At 40.0% G+C, this 18206-nt stretch overlaps 1 protein-coding gene across 2 annotated transcripts in view; it reads left to right on the top strand.

Moving 5' to 3' along the window:
* Positions 1–18206, top strand: part of LOC112258119 (AF4/FMR2 family member 4-like) — a 33590-nt gene that overhangs the window by 2665 nt on the left and 12719 nt on the right. Inside the window, exons 1-6 of one of the 2 annotated variants that reach the window (XM_024432249.2) lie at positions 3455–3720; positions 13982–14108; positions 16400–17146; positions 17315–17359; positions 17481–17567; positions 18161–18194. In XM_024432249.2, coding sequence (XP_024288017.1) covers positions 3704–3720; positions 13982–14108; positions 16400–17146; positions 17315–17359; positions 17481–17567; positions 18161–18194 — 1057 coding nt within the window. In that variant the 5' untranslated portion in view covers positions 3455–3703. Of the gene's footprint in view, positions 1–3454; positions 3721–13981; positions 14109–16399; positions 17147–17314; positions 17360–17480; positions 17568–18160; positions 18195–18206 lie in introns of those variants that run through there. The other variant, XM_024432250.2, reaches the window with a different exon arrangement.

Below are 18206 nucleotides of genomic sequence, written 5' to 3'. Positions count from 1 at the left end.
TGTCAAAGAAGAAATGCTCACTAACAGGGATGTAAACAGATTTCTGAGAGAAATAATATTTTTGTGCATATGGAAAAATTCTGTCTTTTATTTCAGTTCATGAAACATGGGAACAACACCTTACATGTTGTTTTTATTTTTGTTTAGTATAGGTAGCCCTAGTAGTATTTTTTTTGATAGTGTTAAGTTGGTGCCCTTTACATGAGCACTACTGTAACAATAAGCATGTTAGAAATTATTTAGTGTGAACACCATTGTTCCCTTATGTCCCATTTAAAAATATATAAAAAAAATACTAAACAGAGCTAAATAGCTGTATTTTTCTCCATCCACAGTTGTCTTGCTGGGTCTAGGACTCCATTTTAGGTGCTACAGTGAGGAAAGGGCAGCTCAAGTCTTGGTAGTTGCTACATAATTACCAATTTCTCTGAGGCATGGCCTCTGTTGGCAAGCATAATACGTGCTACAGTACAGACATATGCTTCTGTGTGAAGTCTTCCCAACTTCCTGTTTAGGTTGCTCTATGGCTTCAGCTAGCCGAACTGTTTCCTCCAAGGCCAACTGCTCAAGAATGTGGTTTTACAGCCGAGTTATGACAGAAATATTTAGGCTATTGTTTCAGCTGGTGGTGATGCAAGGATTATGCAATTTTGGTACAGTTTTTGTTTTTACAAATGTACAAGCAATGAATGTAGCCTAAATGTGGTTATTTGCATCTTGCAAGACAATGCGGTGGACAATTTATTCATCCAAGATGGCAAAACCTAGTCTACCATAAATTTAGCCTTTTTTAAATGTATTTTTAACAATGCTGTAAATGGTGGGTTTCAGGTTGGAAATAAGCTATTGCAAACAAGGGTTGATGAAACCCCCGTTTCTAAAGCAGTCCAACTAGACTAGTAGTTAAACACTTGTTTTTGAATACTAGTTGTTCCTGCCAAAACCAGCACCTGGACGCACTGCCGTGTACATGGTTTATTTTTAGTCAGACTAGATCTCTGTAAGTGTTCGTATTTATTTTGCTAACACAATCTAGCCTGGTCAATTGGTTTTATACCGCATACTGTAGTAATAGGAGAGTAGTTTAAGGCCCTTACATCGCCTATGGAAAGCTCTTGGTGAAACTAATAAACCATCAGTTGCTTCCTCAGGGCTCTTGGGTCAAAGCAAAAAAATATGCTGCGCACCAGCCCCTGTTGCAGCCTTTGTTCCTTTTTTGACTCTGGATACAATTATATTCTATGGCAGCATATCATGCAGGCTATTTTCTTGAACACATAGCCTTCAACAACATGGGTCTCCAACCCTCTTCCTGGAGAGCTGTCCTCTAGGTTTTTGCTTCAAACCCAGTTGAAACTAACCTGGTTCCGTTTTTATCAACCAGCTAGTTATTAGAATCAGGTGTGCCAGATTGGGGTTGGAGTGAACCTACACGACAGTAGCTCGCCAGGAACAAGGTTGGAAAGCCCTGGCCTACATCATATAGCCTAGGTGGCCTACAACCTTGTTCTAATGTCACACTGTCCTGTTGTTTTTATTTGGCAAAACAATAAATTAGATGTTCATAGGCTGGCAGAGGAGTGAAAATGTCTGTTTTAATGTTGTCTAAATACCATAGAGGTACAGTGCTAGGGTTGGTGAGCCTTTATTTAGGTTTCTATTTGTAGTTCAAGTCCAACAGATTTGCAAGTGTTCCAAATATAGCCTCTTCAACTGGTTGGTCAGTATGGAGTCTATGTCTGATGGGACAGGGAAACCGCCTACTGAATAATACAGGAATTTCCATGTTGTCTCTGGCTAGATAAGGCTTGTTTGAGCTGTTGGTTCTTGTCATTTCCCTAAACAATAAAACACAGGTTTTGTAAAGACTCCTGCTTAGTTTGTTCATCCAATTAACATGTTTGGTGTTAAGCCTGTCATTTCTTCAAAACATATTTTAAAGAGAAAATGGGTACATTATCCTAACTTATCCTTGCCTTAGGCCTAATACTAAAACAAATTACTATTATGATTTAATGCTAGGACGTTATAGCTAAATTGAGACTGCATTATGCATATTTGACTGAACTAGGCTAGCCTTTATCATTATGTTAGTGAGAAGGAGCTTGACCATGTGACACATAGGCAAGGGGTTATTTGAAGGGTTAAGAAGTTACCTTACTTTTGTTTCCCTAACTGTTATTTGATATAGACTAGGCCTAATTTTATTCCCTGAATGTAAAGGCCAATTGACTCCCCCAAACTCCTGACGGTCCACCATAATTTTCATATATTTAAAGCATCTGAAATCATATTTTCCAAGCTGTCTTAATGGATTTGCTCATGTCATAAAAGTCAATTTAGGGTTAGTGTTTCCATATGGAGATTGGCACACATCCTGCTGCTCACAGCTGTTGTCATCACTAACGTCACTAACAAAATGCTGTTCCAGGAATTTTATTTTTATGGGGCCTTGACTTGACGATGAGCAATAGAGTTGGCAAGAGCACAAACAGATCTGGGATCAGGCTAAAGTGGACTAGATGTAGGCTATAGGCCTAAACTCTCATTGTATTCAATTAGCTTACTGCTCTATTGACAATTCTTTGAATCTTGTATGGTAGACTACTCATCCAGTGGTGTTCAATTCAGCTATTTAGTTTGGCTGTGGCAGAAAACAAAACCTTTCAAATAGTTGCGCTATACCACTTCTGGGCAATAGGCTATGTCATCATATTGCAGATGAAAAATATCTGTCTGGGAAATGCCTTTAGTGACTTGAGTAGGGCTTCCCCTGTTTCCATCTCAAGTAGAAAACAGGCGCTGTCCCTTTAAAGAAATTGCTGCTAGTTTACCCAGTGCTCCAGGGCATAGTGGGGGAGGGAGGTTGTTGACTGGGAGGCAGGCTCTGGTTGGCTCTGGCATCCTCAGAGTGGCTCATGACATCACAAGGAGGAGAGGCTCAGTGGCATAAAATAACATCTCCTTTTATGGAACTAGGTGGACTATTCCATTTTCCGGAAGAGGTTGCTGTTCTTTTTATTGTAGACACTTTTTCCTTATTTTTATTCTCTAAAGTGTGAGACATCAAGTTTATTGTTCCATTATTTTAGGCCCATGCCTGTTTTTCTCCTGCCTATTCATATTCCTTCTATTCATATTCCTTTTACTGTACTGATCTTGTTTAGACTCATTTGTTTAGAGAAGGCTTTGTGATGTAAAGGGAACTTGACCTAGCACAGTGATAGAATGTCTCTTGTTCACTTTGAAAATGATGTCCTAATTACCACTGTTCCAAAGATTCTTAAGCTCCTGTCAGTACTATTTTGCCTTGCGGCAGTACAACGGTTTGTTCCAATTATAATATCTCAAACACCTCCGACGGTGTACGACACATTGTGCACACATGCGTGCAACCCCCCATCACACACACAGAGCCTCTTCTCAACTTCACCTATTGTCCCCTGCCTTTAGCACACCCGCTGTTCAGCAGGGTGGTATCTTCCGTGAACAAACAGTAACCTCCCCTCCCTGAGTCAAATGTATCTCTACTCCAAGGAAATACTGTAATGTCGATGCTGTAGATCAGGAAACCCAGTTTTGACAACGCCTGTCATCATTAAAGGAGTACTACCAGAGAGCAGGCCCGGCAGAGTATGACAACACTTCTGAACCCCATGGAGTTTCACTGAATCCCCTTTCCAATGTTTAAGTGCTTTGGGCCATGGCCTCTCTGTCAGGGTAAGCAACACAACTACTTGGTTTCTCTTGTTGGTGTTCTGGCTACGTTTCCTGTGAATAGTGTTAGCCTAACTGTTGTACTAGTCAGACTGTCACCAAACTTCATTAACAAATTGTGATAGTTAGGGTTATGATGGAGGTGTAGAAATGTATTTTTCTCAAAGAAGCAAGGTCCTACTTTCATGGTGTTCAGACACTTATATCTACCTCATCAGTCTTTTCTTAGTCTACCTGTTTGTCATAGAGAAGTGAGGTCAGGAAGCCTTAATTGACCAGTTCAGTATGCCCCCCAGTTAACATTTCAACTCCCTAGACTCAGACTTTGCACTCTTTAGTAATAGAGAGCAATAGTAATGGTGGATTTTTGTAAGCACTAACTCCCCCATGGCTCGTCGGCCAGAGCCTTTGGGGAAATTCATGTTTTTTGGGATAAACACAGAAAAGAATCTCTGTGGTAATGACAGACTTAGGAGATCTTATATGTTTTGTTCTGAGATGATCTTCATCAGCTAAAGTCATTTTTTTAATAACTTTGAAGCATTTATGTAATCAAAACAAGCACATAAAGGCTTCATAGTTCATAGAGGTTATGTTAACTGACTGTTATCTTATAGCAGAAAACATATAAGATCTCCTAAACCTGTGTTAACCTCAGACCTTATTTTTGGTGCTTATCCCAAAACCCAATTTCCTCCATTGGAATGGCTGAATGAACTTGAGGTAACTAATATCCGTTTATTTTAGGACTACAAGCTGGCGATCTCTATTTGCACAGTTAGGTACTAAGGTTGGTATGAAAACGCATTGCTTGACTGGTAGCCTTGCCCACAACCATTATTTTCTCCAAATTTGTTTGGTAGTACAGTTTATCTTTGTACCAGTGCTAAAATGTGAGTAAAGGTGACCATTTCAAGATAAAACACAATTGGGCAGGTATGGAGTTTTATATTTCCTAGTTGGGTGATTATCACGAAACTGTAGCTAGACCAAAAAATGTATCTCGGATCACTTGCCATAATTCCTCTTGGATCACTAAGATTAGGACCTGTTAAAAAACTGTACTAAGCTCTATTAGAGATTCAGTAACCAAATGCATCAAACTGTCATTAGTTAATCCCAAAATATTTTGGTATAAGTACTGTAATTATGTGAATGCATTTAAGTCAAAAGTGGACTTATTGGAAAATTCCTCCCAAAAAACAATCTTTTGGTATTTGTTGAAACAAACACCAAAAGAGTTTTTAGGTGCAGTCTTTCATCTGATTTGGACCAAACTTTTTTCTTAAAATGAGTAAGGCATGAGAAATCCAAAGAAGTGGTCAAAAGCCACCCTAACCCCACGCCAATCCCACACCAATATTGAGTATATAGTATCAGTTCTGTACGCTTGACAAGTAGTATGGAGCTGCGGCTCTGAGTATTGTTTCTTTATCTTGTGTAAGGTTTTCTCTGTGAATTTGGTGACATTTTTCTTTTCCAGTTCAGAGAAACTAGTAATTGTAGTTGTTGGGTTTATGTCCCATCCTACATCCTGATATTTACAGGTTCTGACCACTAGATGGCGTTATTCCTGCTATTAGGGAATTATTTTTTATGAAGAATCCTCCCCACATTGCTGAAGGGGCAGTTCACCCAAATTAAATATTGGTTAACAATTGTTTTTTTAAAGTATCATAATAGCTTTTAAATTTGACTGTCTCAGGTGGGCTTAAAGGGTACAGTGTCACAAAAAGCACTCCCTCTACAGAATGTAAATGACAAAAAGCAATGTTGTTCAATATGATCCGTACTGTCTTGTAGTCTATAGTGTATATTCATACCCTAAACCATTGGTTTCCAAATATTTTACAAGTAGACTTTTCTATTCTCTTTTTCACTATAAATCCCTGTTCCAATTGAGCCCAGTATGCTCCTATTAAGCCCGGTTTGCGTTGAAACACATGGGGATAATATGTTGAGATCCCTAATATTAAATGAACATGAGCATGAATGTTATTTTTCTTCTGATTTTAAATTGATTAAAACACACAAACTACAGTTATGCATATTGTGCATCTAGCCATGGTGGCTTTACCAACATTAGGAACAGTTAGAAACCTCTGTACTCCAAGACATTTGTACTGGACAGTTAGTCGTTGATGCAGAGAGAGAAAAATAAGGTCAGGGTTGAAGGATGTCAGGGATGGAAGACCTATAAGTGGTGGATAAAAATGGAAACCACTGAGGGTCAAGAAGATGACTATTGGGTGACTACTCATGCACTTTTGTGTGGGGACATTGTCATGTTGTCTTTCAATCATCCAGGTGATTCTCAATCTGTAGACTGCCATTATGAGTTGGCAAACAATTGACCACATCTACAAAGCCCATTAATTCCTCCGTGTTGGTAAATTAATGTTTCTCTGGGTTTTTCCCAATTTGAGCTTTTTAGTCATTGAAGTAATGGGAAGGTCAAGTGTGGGGTGTTTTGAGAAAAAATATTCTGATTTCAGAAGGCGTGAAATGAACTTGTGGTCATCTAAGGATTACTCCTCTAGATGATGCATCATGCATGCCTGAATAACGTTGTTAAAAAATGTATTGGAGATGTTACAGGAACTTGAAAGTGTTACGTGATGAGAAACATGTCCACATGGTTTATACGTAATAAATAATATATTTTAATGTGAACTTCAACTAGTATTAGGGTTAAGCGATGTCAATCTTTGTCTTATCGTGAATATGTACCCATAAAACATTGATAGGTGATGCTATCGGCCCCTATTGGCCAACCATTTATTTTGTAAAACATTTTTGTGGAAAAAGTAACAAACTGCTAAAATGGCACTTAGGCTATAGTGTGAAATCGAATGCAACTGGACGAATCATAATGAATGATAATGTAAGTGTTGCAGGCAAATCTTTTCCAATATTCCTTTCTGGCTGAGGAGCTTCAGCATGGAGCAGGTTGGTGTCTATGTGGCTCGCTGTCATGGAACAGTGACAGTTTTATGAGGAACGGCTATCTTACCGTAGTGACATGATGGGCTAGATAGAAGCAGTCTACCGTCTTCAGAACGGGATACTTTTTTATTTTATTAGCCTTCTAATGTAAAATGAAAATAGACAAAACAAACAATATTATTTATCATTAAGCTGTGATTGAAAATAGCCTATACCTGGGCTTATGCTATAGACTATAATTCTTGTTATTTTTGAAAGCCACAACTTTAGGACAACACTTTCATAGGCTAGAATATTTGGGAAATAAGCTACTTTTCATTACTTTAACTAATCTTAAAGGTCCAATGCATCTGTTTCTCAATATCAAATAATTTCTCGGTAACAATTAAGTACCATACTGTGATTTGTTTTAAATTAAAATGGTCAAAGATATTGACGCAAAGGGCAATATCTCAAACAAGAATATTACTAGGCCTGTCTGGGAGTGGTCTAAGTGGGGAGGGGAAAACTGAAAACTAGCTGTTATTGGCAGAGAGGTTTGGAACGCTCTTTCTTATTGGTTTATTAACTCATTTACCTCACGGTGATGTCACCATGGAACGCCAATACTCCATCCCATGAAAATGGGCCTACATTTCAGGCGGACTTTGCAAACCGCTCTTAAACTAAAAGGGTGTTATCATTTTCACAATACAATTCCAACATCATAGTGTGGAAATGGATGTAAAACAGTAAAATCATGTTGTTGACTGCACTGACAGCTTTTATGGTAGGCGTGAGGGGTGTTCCCCAATGGTGGAATCGGGGCAGAGGGAAAAAGTTTGCCCCCCCCCCCCACTGGGCTAAACCATCATCTGCCCTAGATTTATGCTTTATGGACGAACTACAGCATTGTATTTGGTCTTATTCAAATATGTGAGTTTTTATTTGAAGTATAATTGTATAAAATAACCCGAAATATAATCCGGACGCATTTCGGTAATGAGAATATGGGGATGGAAATGTTAAATTATTTCAAATACGACACTTTGGCATAATGTAGCAACAAAATGATACTGGATTGTTGCAGATGCACCATGGCTTTCTAACTAAATTTCTACTGCCGTGGTTAACTTGTTTCATGAGAATCACCCAGTTGTTTGGTAGCATTGTCTTCTTTAGTAATGTAGATCAGAGCCAGCTGGTTGGGCATATGGCTATAGTGCCTTGTTCGCAGCATAGGCCCAGTTTCAATTTATGCATGGTTGAGTCAAAGTTATTGCTAGGCCTCATTCTAGTTTCACATACTTTGTTAAATTGGCTCGGTAGTGGTGAGTAGTCTACTGTTAACACTTGACTACTGGTATGTATGCACAGGTGCCATTGACACTCATAATAGAGTTGTTGTTGATGCTCTTCCAATTTTCTCTAAAGGCGTCCACATGCTTCCCATTTGGAACAGTTTGCACATCTTAGAATATATTGTGACCTGTTTTTGACATTTTTGTATTCAAGATTTTTTGGGGCTGTTCGTGCGCACACTTCTTTTTCTTGAGGCAAGCCAAAGTTGGTAGCAGAATAATACGGCCCTTCGTCAGTGATTGGTCAATAGTAGTGATTATTCAATAAAGTATTTGTCATTAAACGACACAACTCGTTTTCAAGCAATGTTTTTCATTGAGTACTGCACCAAACATCTTAGATGTGCGACTAAGATCTTCTCAGCAAAAACGTCAATTAATGACAGATTTCTTGAGTGATCTTAAATTCATTCTGACTATTTTGAGGAAGTATATACTTGCTACGGCATCTCAAAATGCTTCCCCCCTCATTTTTCAAGTGTAGCTCTTTTAAGGGAGTATGCGAGCACACCCATTCGGTTCACCTAGCCGCCAGTCGAACTGAAGTATGCTGACGCCTTAAGCCCCCACTTGCCTCATAATACACAGCGGTGATTAGAATGGATTAATGATTAATGGCGAGGGGAGTGTTTAGAGAGCCAGGACATAAACAAAGCTGAGTGATCAAATGTATTGACTAAACAGCCCATTCACACATTTACTCAAGGCCCATCCCGAATGGAGTCATTTGCATCTACAAATTAAAATTGCAGTCCTCCCTCACCATCAGTTTCTGAACTATTTTAGTTAGGTTTGCCTACTCCTTATGTGAAGGTCTTTGGTAGGATTTCTTGTTTTCCTACAATTTGCCAATCTCCTGTTTCTCACTATTCAGACCGTATGATGGGGTCAAATGTGTTAATAAGAGTGAGTGGTGTAAATGGAGTTGTAAGGGTGGCCACAAAAATTTTTTTTTTTTAAAATGTTAAATGATCGTATCATACCAGTTGACTGTGGTATTTTCTGTTCCTGGTTAATGGAAGGTAGAAAACCATCTGCGTTCAGTGATGACTCAACCCTGTAGCTTATAGTGTATTGAGCAGTCAGGGAATTGCCATATGCCCTATATAGCCTAGTCTAATCAGGTGCTGTGTTTTGAGGGAAGGTGGGGGGACAGGCCAGGTTAATCTTACTCTTTCAACACTCCTTAACTTGTTGTTATACCCTTAAAAGCTACAGAGAGGGTTAGGCCTGTATGTCAAAGTGCTGGCTTATTTTTGAGGAACTACCAACTAAACCTTTCACTTCATGGAGATCTCCGTTAATAGAACCCACTTTTCAGGTGATGCCTGACCTCTTATGACATTGAGCACATTTCCCTCTTAGTACATAGGCCTAGTTTTTTGTTTAAAAAATAATCTTGTTGACAGTTCACTGTGAACAGTAGTTAGACCTATTCTGAATCGCTGTTCACTCTACAACATTGATGCCAATCACTAGAGATGGAATACAAGGGCAAATGGCTTTGTTTTTGAAACCACAATAATAGAACTCATGTTTAGAAGGACACACGGTACCAGTCAAAAGTGTGGACACACCTAATCAATCCAGGGTTTTTCTTTTTACTACATTGTAGTATAATAGTTAAGACATCAACTATGAAATAACACATATGGAATCATGTAGTAACCAAATAAGTTAAACATATTTTATATTTAAGATTCTTCAAATTAGCCACCCTTTGCCTTGATGACCGCTTTGCACACTCTTGGCATTATCTCAACCAGCTTCATGAGGTAGTCACCTGGAATGCATTTCAATGAACAAGTTAATTTGTGGAATTTCTTTCCTTTAATGCTTTTGAAACAATCAGTTGTGTTGTGACAAGGTAGGGTGGTATACAGAAGACAGCCCTATTTGGTAAAATACCATGTCCATATTATGGCAAGAACAACTCATATAAGGAAAGACAAAACAACAGTCCATTATTTAAGACCTGAAGATCAGTCAATCCGGAAAATTTCAAGAACTTTTAAAGTTTCTTCAAGTGCAGTTGCTAAAACCATCAAGCACTATGATGAAAATGGCTTTCATGAGGACCACCACAGGAAAGGAAGATCCAGAGTTACCTCTGCTGCAGAGGATAAGTTAATTAGTGAAATGTACCTCAGCTTGCAGCCCAAATAAATGCTTCACGGAGTTCAAGTAACAGACACATCTCAACATCAACTGTTCAGGAGGAGACTGTGTGAATCAGGCCTTCATGGTCGAATTGCTGCAAAGAAACCACTACTGAAGGACACCAATAAGAAGAAGAAGAAGAGACTTGCTTGGGCCAAGTAACACGAGCAATAGACATTAGACCTGTGGAAATCTGTCCTTTGGTCTGATGAATCCCAATGTGAGATTTTTTGGTTTCAACCACCATGTCTTTGTGAGACGCAGAGTAGGTGAATGGATGATCTCAGCATGTGTGGTTCCCACCGTGAAGCATAAAGGTGACGGTGTGGGGGTGCTTTGCTGGTGACACTGTGATTTATTTAGAATTGAAGGCACATTTAACCAGCATGGCTGCCACAGCATTCTGCAGCTATACGCCGTCCCATCTGGTTTGTGCTTAGTGGGACTATCATTTGTTTTTCAAACAGGACAATGACCCAAAACACACCTCCAGGCTGGCTAAGGACTATTTAACCAAGGAGAGTGATGGAGTGCTGCATCAGAAGACCTGGCCTCCACAATCACCTGACCTCAACCCAATTGAGATGGTTTAGGATGAGTTGGACCTTAGAATGAAGGAAAAGCAGCCAGCAAGTGCTCAGCATATGTGGGAACTCCTTCAAGACTGTTGGAAAAGCATTCCTCATGAAACTGGCTGAGAGGATGCCAAGAGTGTAAAGGGTGGCTACTACTAAATGATTTATCAAAATAGTTTAACCTGTTTTTTTTGGAAAGCCAGAACAGTGATTACAAAGTTTTTCTATAAAAATGCATTTTTCGTTATAAATTTAACCAGAACCATGCTTAATGCACATTCACGTAGCAGGCATTATAGAACATGAACACGGGTCTCATAAACAATCTCTCAAGCACAAGCTCATATGCTAGTGAGTAGCCATCTAATCTTTATAGGGATCTTTATATTTCAAGTTTAGCCAACTTGGATCTATTTGCTAGCTAACAAGGCAGAACAGTTGAATTGTTTTGAACAAACCCTTGTGTCCGTCTTCAACTGTTTAAACTAGAAGTCGACCGATTAATCGGAATGGCCGATTTAAAGTTTTCATAACAATCTGAAATCTGTATTTTTGGGTGGCGATTTAAAATTTATTTTTTATTTTTTATTATACCTTTTTTTATTTACCTAGGCAAGTCAGTTAAGAACACATTCTTATTTTCAATGACGGCCTAGGAACGGTGGGTTTACTGCCTTGTTCAGGGGCAGAACAACACATTTTCACCTTGTCAGGCCGGGGGATTCAATCTTTCAACCTTACAGTTAACTAGTCCAACGCAATAACAACCTGTCTCTCTCTCGTTGCACTCCACAAGGAGACTGCCTGTTACGCGAATGCAGTAAGCCAAGGTAAGTTGCTAGCTAGCATTAAACTTATCTTACAAAAAACAATCAATCATAATCACTAGTTAACTACACATGGTTGATGATATTACTAGATATGATCTAGTGTGTCATGCGTTGCATATAATCTGACTGAGCATCTGACTGAGCGGTAGTAGGCAGGCGCATACACAATCATTCAAACAGCGCTTTTTTTGTGTTTTGCCAGCAGCTCTTCGTTGTGCGTCAAGCATTGCGCTGTTTATGACTTCAAGCCTATCAACTCCTGAGATGAGGCTGGTGTAAGCGAAGTGAAATGGCTAGCTAGTTAGCGCTCGCTAATAGTGTTTCAAACATCACTCGCTCTGAGCCTTCTAGTAGTTGTTCCCCTTGCTCTGCATGGGTAATGCTGCTTCGATGGTGGCAGTTGTCGTTGTGTTGCTGGTTCAAGCCCAGGGAGGAGCAAGGAGAAAGATGGAAGCTATACTGTTACACTGGCAATACTAAAGTGCCAATAAGAACATCCAATAGTCAAAGGTTAATGAAATACAAATGGTATAGAGGGAAATAGTCCTATAATTCCTATAATAACTACAACCTAAAACTTCTTACCTGGGAATATTGAAGACTCATATTAAAAGGAACCACCAGCTTTGATATGTTCTCATGTTCTGAGAAAGGAACTTAAACGTTAGCTTTCTTACATAGCACATATTGCACTTTCTTCTCCAACACTTTTTTAGCATTATTTAAACCAAATTGAACATGTTTCATTATTTACTTGAGGCTAAATTGATTTTATTGATGTATTATATTAAGTTAAAATAAGTGTTCACTCAGTATTGCTGTAATTGTCATTATTACAAATAAATAAAAAAAATCGACCGATTTTAATCGGTATCGGCTCTTTTGGTCCTCCAATAATCGGTATCAGTATTGGCGGTGAAAAATCATAATCGGTCGACCTCTAGTTTAAACAGTGTGTCCACTTTGTTCTGATGTTGAAATCAAATGGCCTACCTTATTTCTCAGAATGAGAACAAGTAGCCAAATCCTTATATAATTGTGTCTTCTGCTTAGTGCAAATTTTTAAAACAGACTAGACAGCTAGTATAAGTCTTTGGCTAAAATGCTTCTACCGGTACCTGGTACCACAATGCCGCGCGTGACAAACTGAGCATACATTTTCTAAAAATCAATGTTTGTTGATAATCCTGTTTTAGGAGTGTCTGCTCTGCAGGCAATTTAAGCAGTTGAGACATTAAAAGGGTATTGTTATAAAGATTAACTTCTCTTTTACAATAAAATGTCTCAATGTTTTTCGGTGTCCATATGACCGATTCTGTTGGACCAACTCAAATGCTAATAGTGAGTTGGAACCGCTTGTCAGGGAAGAAGTGATCTCTCATCTTTGTGTGAGTGGCACGGGGAGGGTGTGTGTTGTGTGTGTGTGTGTGTGTGTGTGTGTGTGTGTGTGTGTAAACCAAGAGGAAGATGCGATGTGAGAGGTTTTGATGTGTTTCAATGGGCTTATTTTTGACCTAAGCTTGTCGCCTGCCTTCCCTCCTTTGGGACAAGAACTACCATTTGTTAGAGCTGATACATGAGCATCTCATCATTATATACAGATCTCTGGTGTAAATGGGAAGGCGCACCCAGCATAGGAGCATCAAAGGAGACAAGACCAAAAAGACAACACGAGAACAAGCAGACATGAGCGCTCATAAAAACGAGAATTTTTTTTTTGTTACATGATTCTTGCTATACAAGCATTTGGTATATCGTGCAAAAACGTACATTCGAATTAATATAATTCATTCTATATTTTGCCCAGCCCTACTTGCAGTGATTATTTAGAAGCTGTTAGTAGAAATTATGTTGATGGTCCTGTTGGCAGATTGCCTCCGGGCCACCTAGCGCCTAAAAGCTTATCACATTCCATCAGAAATACTACCGACTATATTACAATAAATGACACACTGTATTCATGAGATGGAGAAAAAAAACAGGAAATTACGATTTGTGGTCTTATTGGATTGATAATTTTGAGGGTGGGATATGTACTGTAGAAAAGTGGGTCGTTAGAAGGCAGTGAATAGGCCTACCTATTACTAGATAGCCTAGCTGTTCATATGCTAATTTCATTTATTCCATTGATTTAACTGTGCTATCTCTGTCCCACAGTGTTTCCAACACATAGGCCTACAATCAGTAGCTTTTGATCACCCATTAATTATAACGCTTTAGACTTGCAGGGGTGTGTAGATGTTCTTGTCCCTCCCCTTTTAAGCCATTGATAAATGCCCTCCCCCTAAGTTGCCCCCTATCTTTTTTTTTGTGTACTCTGCAGTATCACTTGGTGTTTTTTAATGTAGACCGAAGTATTTGGAAGCTGCTATTTTCTCTTCTCCACGCTTAGTGACTGTGTCTCTGTTGTTAGCAACATGAACCGTGAAGACCGGAATGTGCTCCGTATGAAAGAAAGAGAAAGGCGAAATCAAGAAATCCAGCAGGGAGGAGAGGCCTTTCCAGCTCACTCCCCTCTCTTTCCTGAACCTTATAAAGTTGTAAGTTTATTTTGTTATTCATTTTGTTTTGCTTCTGTCATTTAGTTACATCTTAGAGTTTATACTTGCTTCTCCTATAAGTATTCCCATTATGCTATGATTGATTTGCAGGATTCATTGATAACTATTTTTAAACCCAGAGAACTGCTTACGTGTTTTTATATCTGAACAGTGGCAGGGAGAGTTGGAGGTAAGTGCACTGTTTAGAGGAATTGCATTAGCTGCAGTTAATGTGGGCTCAGGTCTGTTGCTGGCTGCTCAGGAGGAATTTAGGGCCCGGGCCTTGCAAGCTGAGGTTTCATGCCCACCCTGTCCACGCTGCAAATCAGTCTCCTCTGTCCCTTTATCTAATCTGGTCCTTCCTTAGTCCTTCTCACAATGAGCCTGAGGTAAGTGCATAACCGCTAGTCCTTTTGTCCCATCAAATTGCTATATCATTGTGGGCAGTAAACAGCCCACAGCTAAAGGGGACCTGCATTCATATGCAGTCTTGACAACTTTAGGATGCTTGTATGGCACTGTCCCCTATCATAGATAGTGGTTGAGTAGTAGACCTAACCCTTATTGATGTTGATGCTTACCAGGCCTCTGTAGTCAACTAAACAACAGAAAGCAGTTGGTTTAGGATGCACATTTTCTATGAGCATCGATGTGGGCCAGAGCCAGATCTCCCATCCCACCAACTCGATTATAAGGATTTCAGACCTTGGCTCAGTCTAATCTTTGCCACTAACCAGATATAAGCAGAGGTAAGTGGCTCCTCTCTTAGTTAGAGGACCAATCAACAGATGATTTTGAACGTGTCCAGACATGTAGCGAATGAAAAGGGGTGAGAGGTGAGTTTGACATGGAAAGCCAAGCTGTCTCTTGCCCCCGCAGAGTGAAAGGTAATCAGGGGGCTTTGATGAAGAATAGGACCCAGGGAAGTCGCTCTCCCACCACCAGCCATGGCAGCCATGTTGTGTTCCACAGCTCTCAGAGCCCTGAGTCCACTGTGTTTTTAGAGAAGCCACCGCTTGTTTACTCATGCAGTTACAAAATGGGTCATGTAATGTAGAAATGTGAAACATCAACTGGATAACTAAAACTCAATCTTCTCATGTAGGCAGTAGAATGCCTCTTTGTGATTAGTTTCCAGCGAGTTATGTAACATCAGTCCTGACCAATAGTATTCATAGTCCAGTAACATTTGTTTACTATGTCTTCCTGTAAATTCCACGTCTGTTTATTTAAAAAAGCCACTAAACAAATCTGCCACTGAACTTTTACAATTTATAGCAGCGTGGTAACATTTGTACACGGGTTGCACAGATGCAGTTCATCTTTCCCCAGGCAGAAAAATCTTAAATGGCTTTTGTAGTATAATGACTCCAATATGCACTTCAAATGTATTTTTGTCAGGGCCTATGGCTTTTCCATTTTTTTAAATGTTGCTCTCCACTTTACTGTGTATTATATCATTTTGAAGTTCTCTCCTGATAACATTGTAAATGTAGTTTAAAACTGGTGCATGAATTGTGAAAGATGGGGGTTAGGTGTTACTTTTTTTGCTCTGTTTGTTTGCTACCGAGAGCCCTTCTATCAAAGTGTAGGCCTTGCATGGCGGCAAACTTATGCATTGTACACATACACAACACAACATATTGCAAGGCAAACCCAATTACTAGAGTGAATGGGCTCTGATGGATTTTCTCTGCTTTCTATCCAGACCAGCAAAGCTTTGTAGCACATATTCTACATTTCCTGCTACAGATAACAGATGGTTCCCCACCCCACACGGGTATCTGTCAGAAAGAATTGGTTTGGGGGCCCCCATGTGAAATTGGATAGGCTACACACACTGTGGTTTACCTCTTGTCATCTGTAGCAGGAGCCCCTCCGAGTGATTGATTTAACTTCTTTAATGGAGCCATGGAAGGCCCTTATCACCCCATGCAGATGGCCTCACTGGTCAGGAGGGGAGTTTGAATAAGCCAATCGTCTCTCTTGTGTGATTAGTTGAGAGGGCCGCCCTCTCCTCAATATTGTTTCAACTTTAAGCTTCATATCAGAGGGCTAATAGTATAATTTCCCTAACAAAAATACATTGTCAATGTTTCTTTAATGTTATAAGAAACATTCAAGTCTCTTCTTTTTTTATATTTCAGAAGTTTTCACCAGAATAAATCCAAAGTTTGGGTAGCATATTTAATTAATGTATTAGACTAAAAGCAATTAATTCAAGTGCTTAACTGTTGTCCTGAAGGTGACCCTCTGTTTCTTTCTTTCTCACTCTCTCTTTGTATGTGCAGTCCAGCAAAGAAGATAAACTGTCCAGTCGTATCCAGAGTATGCTTGGAAACTACGACGAGATGAAGGAACCTATCGGAGACACAATTCCAAAACTCGGTGGCAAACCCTCAGGCTCGTCGTCCTCCGAGGAGAAGTCTGGCCAGTCTCTGTTTGGGGACCAGCGTGGCGGTGGCAGTGGCCAGAACAGTAAATGGACTCCAGTAGGCCCAGCGGCCAGCACCTCGTCCTCCCAGTCCTCTAAGAGATCCAGCCTCCAGGGCAGCCACAGCGGTAGCAGGAGTAGCGGTAGCAGCAGCAGTAGCCAAAGACACGAGCGGGAACACAAGAAGTCCAGCAAGCATGGCTCAGAACACTCCAAGTCCCACACGTCTAGCCCAGCCAAGGGTTCCCTGAGCTCCAGTCACTCCCGGTCACTGGGTGCTGAGCACCACGGCAAGGAGCGCTACCGCTCCAAGTCCCCACGTGAGCGCGAGGCCAACTGGGACTCCCCGTCGCGTGTGCACACATCTTTCACCAGCGGCCCGCATTCCAGCCAGGCCTTCCCCCCTTCGCTCATGTCCAAGCCCAGCTCCATGCTACAGAAGCCTACAGCCTACGTGCGCCCCATGGATGGCCAGGAGACGGTGGAGCCCAAGACCTCATCAGCGATGTACAGTGGCCAGTCCCACAGCAGCACCATGGGGGAGATGAAGTCCAACGGCAAGGCGTCGCTCTCCAAGCTCAAGATCCCCTCGCAGCCTGTTGAGGTAAAACCACAGAACTAGAATGAGTTCAACGGAATCTCAATTCTAGAGATTCTATAGAATAAAACTTAGTGACTTAGTCACTAACAAGATGAAATATGACACACTAACGTTTGTTGTTTATGAGCCTTTTTCTTCTTCTAACAATGGTACAATCGTTGATGTTTGTAGGGTCCCATGACTGGTGATGCGAATTGTGTTGATGAGATTTTAAAGGTAAGAATACTTTCTTTTTTTTTCAGAGGATATCATGTACTGTAACCTGAGTAAGAATTTTTTTTTTTCTTCCTGTCATTGAGGTCTTACTCAACTTCACTTTTTCCATTTTTCCCTCCAGGAAATGACTCAGTCCTGGCCCCCTCCGTTGACCGCCATTCACACCCCCTGCAAAACAGAGCCTTCAAAGTTTCCATTCCCCTCCAAGGTCAGACAGCAGAGCATGCCTTAGAGACGTACAGAGGCTGAGCATAGAAATTGTCATATTTTACTATCTCTTAGAAAGTCATCTATTCAGCTGCCACAATTTCTAGACGAGTCATTAGTACAATAAGATGTACATTTTTTTTGAATGGATGTCTGAATAGCATTTGTTAGGCCTACATAAACAGTACCAGTCAAAAGTTTGGACACCTACTCATTCCAGGGTTTTTCTTTATTCTTATTATCTTCTACGTTGTAGAATAATAGTGAAGACATAATGAAGTTTGACTGGTACTGTTTTGTTGGCCTAACAAATGCTATTCAGACATCCATTTAAAAAAAATGTGAATCTTATTTTACCAATGACTAGTCAAAACATTGTGCCGGCTGAATAGATGACATGAGAGAGAGTGTGTGAAAAGTACAACAAAGCAATATGTATTTTCAGTGAAATATTGGAATAAAGAAAATGCCATATAGTTAAACACTACCATAATCAAAAAGTAGCTGTTTTTGTAATAATGAGCAGTGTGGTTGAACTTATAAAGGCATGTAATGTCTCTGTATAAACAAAAAATATCTTGATTATCTTTTTAGGACACCCAGCACGCAAGTTTTCCTGGTGCACACAGTAAGTATTTCC

Source organism: Oncorhynchus tshawytscha, linkage group LG09, assembly GCF_018296145.1.
Source record: "Oncorhynchus tshawytscha isolate Ot180627B linkage group LG09, Otsh_v2.0, whole genome shotgun sequence".
In the NCBI taxonomy this organism is placed as follows: Eukaryota; Metazoa; Chordata; class Actinopteri; order Salmoniformes; family Salmonidae; genus Oncorhynchus; species Oncorhynchus tshawytscha.
The sequence above is the reverse complement of the archived record's forward strand: the minus strand, read 5'-3'. Positions and strand labels throughout refer to the sequence as shown.